Source organism: Prionailurus bengalensis, chromosome F2, assembly GCF_016509475.1.
Source record: "Prionailurus bengalensis isolate Pbe53 chromosome F2, Fcat_Pben_1.1_paternal_pri, whole genome shotgun sequence".
NCBI classification, from domain to species: Eukaryota; Metazoa; Chordata; class Mammalia; order Carnivora; family Felidae; genus Prionailurus; species Prionailurus bengalensis.
In genome coordinates this window covers 82769596-82781248 of record NC_057353.1, presented here as the reverse complement: position 1 = coordinate 82781248, position 11653 = coordinate 82769596, and the positions used below count along the sequence as shown (strand labels likewise).

The following is an 11653-nucleotide window of genomic DNA, read 5'->3' as shown; positions in this document are numbered from 1 at the left end:
AGAGTTTTGAGTGGTGGATGTTTTAATTGTAGAAATAAGTTAAACAAGGAAAATAACCATCACAAATGTAGGGTAACATAGACTTACATTTAGAATAGTCTCTTAAAACGCTGCAGCTAATGGGTGCGTGGGTAGCTCCGTTGGTTGAGCATCCAATTCTTGGTTTTACCTCAGGTCACGATCCCAGGGACGTGGGATTCAGCCCCATGTTGGGCTCCACGCTGAGTATGGAGCCTGCTTAAGAATCTCGGGGCACCTGAGTGGCTCAGTTGGTTAAGTGTCCGACTCTTAGTTTTAGCTCAGGTCATGATCTCGCAGTCTGTGGGTTCGAGCCCTGCATTGGGCTCTATGCTGACAGCTCAGAGCCTGCTGGGGAGTCTCTCCCTTTCTGCCCCTCTCCCCACTCTCTCTCTCTCTCTCTCTGTGTCTCAAAAGTAAACATTAAAAAAAGATCTCCCCTCTCTCTTTCCGTCTCCCCCTCTCCCCATGGTGCTCACTCGTTGTCTCTCTAAAACGAAATAGTAATGAAAGAACACTGTAGTTAGGTCATACTCAAAGACTGCTTGAAGAGCTTGGTAATTCAGTCATTAATTAAAGGGTGTGCAGTTGGGACAAAGGGCCAATCCTCCCTGGTCTCCTTCTTCATTATATGGAGTAGTGAGCGGGTGAGTGACATTTTCAAAGTACTGCTGGGTCCTGGGGGGGAAGCTGGGACACAGGGAGCAAGCTGCTGGGTGGTCTTGGTGAGCAAAGCTGGTCATAGAAGCCTGACAGCAACAGGGATGTTGGAAGCAGTCAGATGTCCTCCACGGCAGCATCTGAGGAAAAGAGAAGTGTCCCTATTGACTCTGATACACCAGTGGGGCTGAAGGCCTATACACAGAAATAAGAGTTCAAGGTTGGGGTTCGAGTGTGAGAGGAGGCAGGCGTGTGCGTGCACCACTTTTCTCTCTAGAAAGAGATGATGAAGTTGGGGTGAGGAATCAGCAGCTGTGACAGGGTGAAACCATGGGAAGGCAGTGGGGAGGTGTGGGGTAAAGGGAGCCTTTGGACAAGAATTCGAGAGCCTGTCTCTTGTTGACATGGCCAGAGGGTGTCACCGGGGGCCTCCTGGGCCTCCTGGGGAGAAAGGCGCTGCATGTGAGGAGGGCGGGGCTCCCCACGCTGGGCTCCTCTGTGCCAGGGGAGCCATCAGCAGAACGGCAAGAGAAGAGAATAAATTGGCATTTTGGAGTGTGGGAAGGTGACCGAGCAAGTGAAAGGCAAGCCCAGAAGGGCAGGCGGGATGGGGGGGGGGGGGGGGGCGGGTTGTGATCATGAATTAAAGTCTTCCCATCAGCCTGCTGGTGTGTTTATCACTTCAGTGGTCCTCCCACGTGTTCGCTGGCGGAGGCTCGACGCGCCAGGAGACCTGGCCTTCCAGATGCCCCATCCCAGGTCCTCTCCTAGACCCTCGGGGAGCAGCCCCCAGGCCGCGCTCCACACTGGGCCCACCCTGGGACAGAAGCCTGGAGACAACCGCGGTGCCGCGCGAAGGTGGTGGGCAAGCGGTGCGGGAAGGACCTGCGGCTCCAAGAGCTGCACGGGGGCGTTTCCCGGAGCCCCGGGCCCGGTCCACGCAGGTCACGGAGCGCCCGTGGAGGACCCGACGTACACGGCTCCAGGCCGGCGCCGAACCCCCTGAGGTCGGCTCGCTGGACTCCGGCTGGCGGCGTGGCCTCTTCTGCCCGCAGCCGCAGCCGAGAGCGGAGGCTTGCTGCAGGAGCGGCTTACCCCAACCGGAGCTGGACGCCCGGGGCGCGGGCTCTAGTCCGGATAGGCTGGGCCTCAGCCCGGGCGGACTCCTTGGGGCGGGGCCTTAGGCAGGGCTTCGGCCTGGGAGGGCGCCTCACATGGGATGGGGCTCGCGAGTGGGGTCTCGGCCCAGGGCGACCCCCTCGGGTGGGGCGGGGCCAAAGGGCGCGGCCTTACCTGGGGGTGGGCGGGGCCTGGGGCTCGCGGCCTCAGATGGGGCGTGGCCGTAGCGGGGCGGCGGGAGGCGGGGCCTTCACCTTCATGGGGCCTGGGGTGTGGCCGGGGCGTGGCCTTGTCCGGCAGTGGGCGGGGCCAGCGCGGGCTCTGCCCTCCGCCAGGAATCTCCATTAGGGCTCCGGCCCCAGGAGGCGGCTCCGGAGCGGCGGGCGGGTTCCACCCCCGGCTGGCCGCGCGCCCGCGCCTCCCAATTCCCGGAGCAGGGCGCGGGCTCCCGGCGGCAGTCGGCGGCTCCGCTCCCGCCTGGGCGTCTGGGCTCTGGGCCAGGGCGGGCTGGGAGCGGCGGCGGCGGCGGCGGCGGCTCGGGGCCGCGGATCCCACGGAGGGCGGCGGCCTGGGCCAGCCAAGCCATGGCGGCTCCGGAGCCGGCGCCGAGGCGGGGCCGGGAGCGGGAGCGGGAGGATGAGAGCGAGGACGAGAGCGACATCCTGGAGGAGAGCCCTTGCGGCCGCTGGCAGAAGCGGCGGGAGCAGGTGGGCACGGCGGAGCGGGGAGGGGGGAGCGGGGGGGGGGGGAGGGTGGTCACCGCCCAACTCCGGCGGAGGGCCCGGGAGGCCACGGCGGGGCCGTGGGAGCGCTGGGCAGGCCGGGAGGCCAGAAGGCCAGAAACCTCTCCGCGGCCTCGCGCAGACAGCCCCCTAATTGGGCGGCCCCTGCACCCTTCTGGTCTGGTCCCCATGCCCTGGTGACGACCCTCCCAATTTCCTAAAGTCCAGCCTCCTCCCAGGACCACTTCCCCGTGCCTCTGTGACCAGACCAGCCGCCCCCCACCCCCCGCCCCAACACCATCCTGAATCCCCTGAACCTCGCTCCGAATCTCCTCGGCCCAGCCCCTGGATACCACCACTTGGCCGGTAGAGCCCAACCCGCCTCCAGTCCCGCGGCTTCCCCTAGAGGGGGTCAGAGCCAGCACCCCAAGCTAGCTTCCCCCTCCAAGGGTGTGGGCGGAGACCAAGCCCCCGCTCTGTCTCCTGACACAGATCAGCACACTCATACGCCCTTCCGCCACTGCCAGGTGAACCAGGGGAACATGCCAGGGGTCCAGAGCACCTTCCTGGCCATGGACACTGAGGAGGGGGTGGAGGTGGTGTGGAATGAGTTGCACTTCGGGGACAGGAAGGCTTTCGCAACCCATGAGGTGAGGCTTGCCCCCCCCTCGAGCGACTGCGGCCCCCCCACCCCCGCCACCCCGTGACCGCACCCCCCTTCCCAGGAGAAGATCCAGACCATGTTTGAGCAGCTGGCGCTGGTAGACCACCCCAACATTGTCAAGCTGCACAAACACTGGCTGGATGCCTCGGAAGCCCGGGCACGGGTGAGCCACGGTCACGGGCACACCACGGGCACACCACAGGGTGGGATGTGGCCACAGGCCGGGTGGGGGTGGGGCGGTGGCAGCGATCCACCCGCAGTTGGCGGAGCCTGCCCGCCCCACAGGTCATCTTCATCACCGAGTACGTGTCGTCAGGCAGCCTCAAGCAATTCCTCAAGAAGACCAAGAAAAACCACAAAGCCATGAACGCCCGGGTATGGGGAGTGGGACAGGGCTGCGCTGGGGAGCTGGGTGAGGGGCAGCTCCGGGGACCTGAACGGGCCGGGGCCAGGTCAGGGATGCGAGGTGAGGGTGCAGGGTGGGCGCCAAAGGCCCAGCTGCCTCTCCCGCACCGGTCGGACAGAGTCCATCCGCCACCAGGCCTGGAAGCGCTGGTGCACACAGATCCTGTCGGCGCTCAGGTGAGGGTCTGGGCTCACCCCGCCACACGCCTACGGCCCCCAGTGACCCCTGACACGACCACACGTGCTCTCCTTTCCCCCTGCAGCTTTCTACACGCCTGCAACCCCCCCATCATCCACGGGAACCTGACCAGCGATACCATTTTCATACAACACAATGGCCTCATCAAGATTGGCTCTGGTGCTGGCGGGGTTGGGGGGGGGGGACTGCAGGGGGAGGAGGGGGCTGCCGGAAGCCGTGGGCAGAAGACACGCAGCCCCACCACACTGACGCCTGCTCTTTCTCCCTGCGGTGGCGGGTGCAGTGTGGCACCGCATCTTCTCCAATGGTGCGTGGGGGCCCTAGGGGGATGGGGGGCATGGAGAGGCCAGCCTGCTCATCTTCGCCTCTCTCCACAGCGCTCCCAGATGATCTCCGAAGCCCTATCCGCGTGGAGCGTGAGGAACCACGGAACCTGCACTTCTTCCCACCAGAGTACGGCGGTGAGTCCAGAATCCAGGCGCCCCGGCTGTCCCCCGCGAACACCACGTGTGCCGCACCCGGCCTGACTTGCTCCCCCACTTCCAGAGGTTGCTGATGGCACTGCCGTGGACATCTTCTCCTTTGGGATGTGTGCACTGGAGGTACCAGCCCGGTGGCCTTGTGGCCTCCCAGCTAGCTCACCCTGCCTCTTACCTGTGCTGTCTCTTCCACGCCTGACCTGGCCCTGCCTCCCAGATGGCTGTGCTGGAGATCCAAGCCAATGGAGACACCCGGGTCACAGAGGAGGCCATCACTCGCGCCAGGCACTCCCTCAGCGACCCTAACATGCGGGTAAGCACCTTGCCTTGCCCCTCCCGGCTGACTCTCAGTGCTCCAGGTAAGGGCCAGGAAGGTGCTTCGAGCAGGCCTGGAGGTGCAGCGGGCCGGTGCCGCTGAGGGGTATGCCAGCCCCGGTGCCCAAAGGCCCGCCCGCGGGAGGGCCTTACCCACCGCCCTAAGGCTCTGAGGCGCGTTCTAAGGAAGGGGAGACCAGAGGGATGCTCCTCGTGTGAGCACCATCGTTGTGCCTGTCTTGGAGATGAGAAAGAGGCTCAGAGAGGCCAAGTACTTTGCCCAAGGCTTTGGGAGAAGTGGCAGACCCAGTGTTCTACTCCACATCCCTGCCTTTAGGCCTCCAGGAAACAAGGTAGAGGCGACGTGGCTCCAGCTTATGTGGGGGGGGCGGGGTAGGGGAGAAGGGGAGTAGGGAGCTGTCGGGGGATGTAGTTGTAGCCACAATCTCTAGACTGTCTGGCTTGACCACATGGCTTCTGGGGTCAGAAGTGATAGGGCCTTGGGGAGCCTGGGTGGCTCAGTCGGCTAAGCATCTGACCCTTGGTTTTGGCTCACATCGTGATGTCACAGCCTGTGAGATCAAGCCCAAGTCAGGCTCCTCACTGAGTGTGGAGCCTGCTTGAGATTCTCTCTCTCTCTGTTCCTCCCCTGCTCACACACGTGTGTGTGTGTGTGTGTGTGTGTGTGTGTGTGTGTTCTCTTTCTTAAATTAAGTAAATAAACTTAAAAAAAAAAAAAAGAGTGATGGGACTAGATGAGGCTGGTGAGAAGTAGGCCCGGAATAGATATGAGAGGCGACAGAGGACATGTGTACAGTAGGGTAGAGAGCTGTGAAGGTCATCTTTGGAGTTGGGCCTGAACGGACGCAATCAAAAGAGAGGCAGTCTGTGGGTAGGGGGGTTTATGCTAGGCCACACTGACCTACAAGAGCCTGGAGGACGGGAGCCTTGGGGTCTGGGGACTTCCGGGGCCTCCTCTCCTCGCCCTGTGGAGCTACAGCACCGAGGCTCCACCCACTTCGGCCTTTCCCCTCCACGTCCCCAGGAGTTCATCCTCTCCTGCCTGGCCCGGGACCCCAGCCGGCGGCCCTCAGCCCACAACCTGCTCTTCCACCGCGTGCTCTTCGAAGTGCACTCCCTGAAGCTCCTGGCGGCTCACTGCTTCCTCCAGCACCAATGTGAGGGGCAGGCAGGCTGGGGGTGCACCAAGGGCCTGGCAGGGGGCGGGGGGGGGGGGGGAGCGGGACATGAGAAGGGCCCTGGCAGGACCTGCGGCTCGGGGTGCGCTGCCCTGACTGCTCCTGCGGCCTGCAGACCTCATGCCTGAGAACGTGGTGGAGGAAAAGACCAAGGCAGTGGACCTGAATGCGGTCCTGGCGGAGCTTCCCCGGCCGGCCCGGCCCCCACTGCAGTGGCGGTGAGGCCTCCGCTCTCGGCCAGCCCCTCCCCCAGTCCTGTCCTCACCCCCCCCTCCCCCAGCGGGGCAGACTGGCTGCCCTCATGCGGTCGTCACCCCCATGCCAGGTACTCAGAGGTCTCCTACCTGGAGCTTGACAAATTCCTGGAGGATGTCAGGTGAGAGCTGTCTTCAGTTTGGGGATCTGGTGGCTACCAGGCCTGGGCCCCCAGCCACCCCAGTGTATCCCCAGGAATGGGATCTACCCACTGATGAACTTTGCCGCTGCCCGACCCCTGGGGCTTCCCCGGGTGCTGGCCCCACCGCCTGAGGAGACCCAGAAGGCCAAGACCCCGACACCGGAACCTTTTGACTCAGAGACCAGAAAGGTGAGCCCCTGCTCCTGCTGCGTGGTGCCCGTCCTCAGGCCTGTCCACAGCCCACAGGGGTCCCTTTTCAGGCGCTTTGAGCGCCCCCCCCCCCCCCCCCCCCCACCGCTCAGCTCTCTTCCCGGCTGCCCCTTTTGTTGGGGGTAGGAGACAAGCCAGGATACCCCCTTTTCAGAGGCTCCTTGCCCCCTGAAGTCCCCTCCCCTTGCTCCCTGCCTCCCCCCCCCCCCCCCGCCTGCCAGCCCCCCATCCCTGCCCCATCCTTGCTGTGTTCCAAGCAGCCTCCATCTGGGAATCTCATCCACCCCTAGGCATCTCTGCTTCCCTGCCCTTGGCTTGCTAAGCCCCCGACTTCCCTCCACAGTGCAGCCAGGATTGATGTGCTAATGTCCAAAGCGGCCCACAGAGATGGTGGGGGGTCCTCAGCATGACTCCCAGGTGCTCTGAGGCCTGGCCCTGCTGGCGCCCCCTGCGTCTGCTCCTTCATGTTCCTCCTGACCCCTCTCCTCCACCGCTGTCCCAGCTGTCTCCTTATTGAGGTGTTCTCTCCACCTGTGAAAACTCTGTTTCTCCCTCATTGCCCAGACTCGGTGTCTACTCTTCTGGAAGTTTTCCTTAACTTGCCAGACCACTTATGTGATGTGATGTGACGTGAGATATGCTTTCTAGGCTCTCCTTAGAGATTTACCCCCATTTCTAGTCCTTACTCTTCCTTCTGGGCCCCCTAAGGTGGCATCTGCTCTTGTACTCAGTGCTGAGGTCAAGCCTCTGAGGGTGACCTTGATCCGCCCCTATCCCCAGGTGATCCAGATGCAATGCAACCTGGAGAGAAGTGAGGACAAGGCCCGCTGGCATGTGAGCAGGGCCTGTGCTGGGACCCGCAGAGATACAGGGTAAGGGCAGTGGGGGATGGGGTGCACTCTAGGAGCCAACCACGCCCTCCTGCCTCCCCAGCTCACTCTGCTTCTGGTGCTGGAGGACCGGCTGCACCGGCAGCTCACTTACGACCTGCTCCCAAGTAAGCCGGGTGGGCGGGGCCCCGGGCAGGGATGAGTGCGGGTGTGGGCACAGGTGGTGGCCTCACGCCTCTGCCCCACCCCTGCTTGTGTCCCTGCCTCAGCGGACAGCGCCCAGGACCTTGCTGCTGAGCTGGTACACTACGGCTTCGTTCACGAGGTGTGTGGCCAGCCCAGCCAGCTGGGAGGGGGGCACAGCAGAGTCTGCACCCCTCTGTCACCCCACGCCTTCCTCCCACCCTGCAGGATGACCGGACCAAGCTGGCTGCCTTCCTAGAAAGCACCTTCCTCAAGTACCTTGGAGCTCAGCCGTGACCTCCCAACCCCAGCCCCTAGGGACCAGCCCCGGCAGCCCGCATGGGGAAGCTCAGCATTGGCCCAGGGTTCAGAGGACCAGGGGCTGTCCTCTGCTTACATGCTGGGGGCTGATGACCAAACACCTGCCTTCTACAGCTTCCAAGGAGGCCCTGGAGTGGGGTGGGGAAGGTGGTGGCTTTGGAGCTACAGGGGGACGATCAGGGGGTGAAGGAGCCTAGGTTGGGGGTCAGGGGAGTCGTTAGGTCCCACATGTCCTTAGGATCAGGATCCCCCCCCCCCCCAGCCAGCTTCCACAACTCAGAATCCCTTCCCATGTCCACCACTTCCTGGCCAAGAGCTCTCCCCCCACCCCAGGATATCTGGCCAGTGATTGTACCTTCAGCATGGGGGAGGCTGCCCCCCAGGGAAGCCCAGTGCTGAGGGTGGGGGACCCGTGTCCTGGACAGATGTCTTGCCAGGGAAATGCTCCACCCCCTGTTGGAATCACAGACCCACGTGAGGAACCCCCACATTAAGCCAGTGGCACCACACCCGCAGACGTCAGGCACAGTGCAGGGCACAGGACAGGGCCACAACCTGGCAGGAGGAGCAGTTGACAGAGAAGTTTCCAGGGGCCCAAGTTCATAGTTTGATGTGGCTTCTGCACAGCCCTCCAACCGCTGCCCAGTGCAGACCCGCCATGGAGCCCCCTTCAGACGTTCCACTGCTCGGAGACAGGGATCTGCCAGCCCTCTGCAGATACTCTCTGGTCCCTGCACCCCCCTTCCAAAGGGCTCTTTTCTCTTCCATTCCCTGGCCTGGACAGGTTGGGCTCAGGCAGATACCCGCTCTTCACTGTGCCTCCTCTCAAATCCATTACCCCCTTTGTTACCTCCCTCACCTCTTCCCATGGCGGCTGCCTCCCAGGTCCTGAGACTGTCAGCTCCTGATTTCCCGTCTCTCCCCCTCAACTCCTTCCCACCCCTCATTGCCCTGGCCTCATTTCTCCCAGACTGCCTCCCCTCCGTCTTCAAATGGAGTTAAACATTCTTAAACGTTTTAAATCGCATGTATACATTTGGTGCGTTCAGATTCCTTTTTAAGTATTTCTAGTATCAAATCAGGAAAGCCCACGGTTGCATTAGTTCTCTGTCGTTGCTATAAGAATTTACCACAAACTTAGTGGCTTAAAATACCACAAATTTATTATAGTTCTGCAGGTCAAAAGTCCGGTACAGGTCTCACCAGACTAAACTCAAGCTGCTAGCAAGGCTATGTTCCTTTCTGGAAGTTCTAGGGGAGCCTAGAGCCATTTCCTAGGTTTCCATCTTCTGTTCCTTCAGCTTGGGTCTGCAGGTGTCAGGCATGGTGCAAGCTGTGGGCGCTGGGCAGGAATTCATTTCCTTGCAATGGCAGGGCCAAGGGCCCCATTTTCTTGCCCTGAAAGAAACTGAAGGTCATTGTCAGCTTCCACAGGCACCACATTCCTTGGCTCACGTACCCATCTCCCATCTCCAAAGCCAGCAACAACTAGTTAAGTCTTTCTCATGAACCGTCTGTCTGGTTTTTTGCAGCCAGGAAAGCCTCATGTAATTAGGTTGGGTCTACCTGGATAATCCAGAATAATCTCCCTACCGCAAGGTTCCTTAATCATACCTACAAAATCCTTTTTGCCATATAAAGTAACGTTCACAGGTTCTGGGGTTACAGCACGGACATCTTGGAGGGAAGGTGTCCTTTCTCCACCTACCACATTGCCCTAACCAAAAACCAAACCAAAACCAAGTTACCAAGGTGTCTCAAATAAATTAAATGTACAAACATGGTGAATCTCAAGTTGTCTTAAACACCCCAATACTCTACAAAGTTATCCAAATTCTTACATCTTCCAACTTAAATAACAAATCTAAAATAACTTACATGTCCAGTTGGAAATCCTAATGCTATCATCTTAAAATAATTTGAGTGTCAAATGCATAACAGATTGTACCCGTGATTTTTTTTAAAATTTTTTTTTTTAACGTTTATTCATTTTTGAGACAGAGAGAGACAGAGCATGAATGGGGGAAGGTCAGAGAGAGAGAGGGAGACACAGAATCCGAAACAGGCTCCAGGCTCTGAGCTGTCAGCACAGAGCCCGATGCGGGGCTCAAACTCACGGACCGCGAGATCATGACCTGAGCCGAGATCGGATGCCCAACTGACTGAGCCACCCAGGCGCCCAGATTGTACCCGTGATTAAACGCACAAATATCAATACTATCATGGCTCCGTTTAATCATGCTTATGTTGAGGTTTTCATTTTAACTTTTATCTTTTCAAAGTTATATACATATCATTTTAAAAGTGGAATGCATTTTTTTTTAACCAACAATAAATAACCAATGCAGTTTCCAACTCTGTTTCCAAATTTAACTCTTAGCTATTTCTTCGGGCGTGTGAAACCCATCTTCCACAAAACGACACATGCTTTTACTGCTTTTTATTGGGTTTTCTACATTAAGGTCTTCCCCGGCTGGTGTCCTGGGAGAAGAGCAAGATCACTAGCCTCAGTTTCCTGACCCAGCATCATCCCAGTGTGGTGGGTATTATTACAGCTTCATTACTGCAGGTCTCAGCAGAGAACAAGGTGTCCTAGGGTTATATTTGCTTTCTTGCACAACTTTTTGTTTTGCCTGGAGTTAATAATTGCCTTATTTTTTGGTTTGCTTAGTTTTCTATATATGTCTCATGAATTCATTCTTAGATTCTCCTACTGAAGTGTGAACCTCTCAATACTTGAGATTCATTGCATAACTGACTGCTCAGTTTCATCTTTTCCCAGAGCCCCCACTGTGCCAGCTCTCTGCCCCAGGCTGCTTGTTCTTGGGCCTGTGACCCAGCTTTCAGCATGAGTTAGTTGTTCCTTCACCAGCATCCTGGAGCACCTCCTTTCTCCTTTGACTGGATCCTTAGCTCTCATCTTCCTTCCTTCACCCTCTGTTTGAGGAGGAACATCCTCCAAGTTTCCTGAGAGAAGGTACATGGGAAGTTATGGAGTCTTTGCCTATTTGTCCCTAGCCTACTCTTACATCTGCTTGTTAGTGTAGCTAGGCACAAAAGTTTGCCTAAGTTGAAAATTATTTCTCCCAAGGATTTTGAGAGTATCATGTGATTTTCTTCTAGTCCCAAGAATTCTCATGCCTTTCTGAATTCTGACCCCTTGTGATTTCTGTCTCTCTCACTTCCTCTTCCTCTCTCTCCCTCCCTTTGGAAATTCTCAATGATAGTTCTTCATTTAAAACTTCTCTTTTATCTGTTGTCCAGAGATCCCAATCCTTCAGTTCTAGGAAAATTTTTTTTTTTTTGGTTGACTTTCCCCTTTCCTCATTTTGAGGAATTTTTATTATTTAGATGTTGAGCTTTGAGACGCACAATACACGGTAGTTAAGGGCATAGGCTGTGGGGCCGTTCCGCTTCCTGAGGTATGATATCGTGCCCCTACTTTCTTGTCTGTAAAAGTGGGATAATAACAGTACCCACTCCGTGGGATCATTGCAAAGATCACACAGGTAATGTTTGTAAAGTAATGAGAACAGTGCCCAGAACACAAGCACTCTGAATGCCTTATACGTCAATGTCAAATGTCACAGGGGAAGCTGCCACCAGACAGTGGTGCTTGTGCCCCCCGCTCTCCTGCAGTGGTGGTGGTGGCAAGTCCCAGCCCATTCACTACTTCACCCATCCCTCTCTGTCATGGAGGCCACTGAAGTGCCAGTCCAGTTCTAAGCACTGAAGAATACTGGTCAGTGTGATTATGGTTACATTTTATCTTCTCTACCTACCGGGTTTTGTTCTATACATCCTAGAAGATTTCAGCTGTTATCTTTCAACCCTCTACTGAATTGTTCATTTTCCTCCCATATTTTTCATTTGTAAGCACTCTTTATCATTGGCTGAATATTTTCTTTATAGCCTCCTGTTCTTGATTTTGT

General features: G+C 57.8%; 1 protein-coding gene across 6 annotated transcripts; it reads left to right on the top strand.

Annotated features, from left to right (window-relative positions):
- Positions 1-2180: 2180 nt before the first annotated feature.
- NRBP2 (nuclear receptor binding protein 2) lies at positions 2181-9504 on the top strand. Of its 6 annotated transcripts, none has more exons than XM_043602011.1 (18): positions 2186-2504; positions 3047-3169; positions 3245-3346; positions 3444-3558; positions 3708-3765; positions 3852-3946; positions 4071-4094; positions 4165-4248; positions 4334-4389; positions 4484-4579; positions 5627-5759; positions 5896-5998; positions 6106-6156; positions 6231-6366; positions 7168-7221; positions 7321-7384; positions 7487-7542; positions 7629-9504. In XM_043602011.1, the coding sequence occupies exons 1-18, from the start codon at positions 2382-2384 to the stop codon at positions 7695-7697; spliced, it is 1542 nt and encodes a 513-aa protein (XP_043457946.1). In that variant the 5' UTR covers positions 2186-2381; the 3' UTR covers positions 7698-9504. The 6 variants fall into 6 exon arrangements, with proteins under 6 accessions (XP_043457948.1, XP_043457944.1, XP_043457946.1 ...); XM_043602012.1 differs by having other exon boundaries at positions 2206-2504; positions 3469-3558; positions 3725-3765; XM_043602009.1 differs by having other exon boundaries at positions 2184-2504; positions 3725-3946.
- The last annotated feature ends 2149 nt before the right edge of the window (positions 9505-11653 follow it).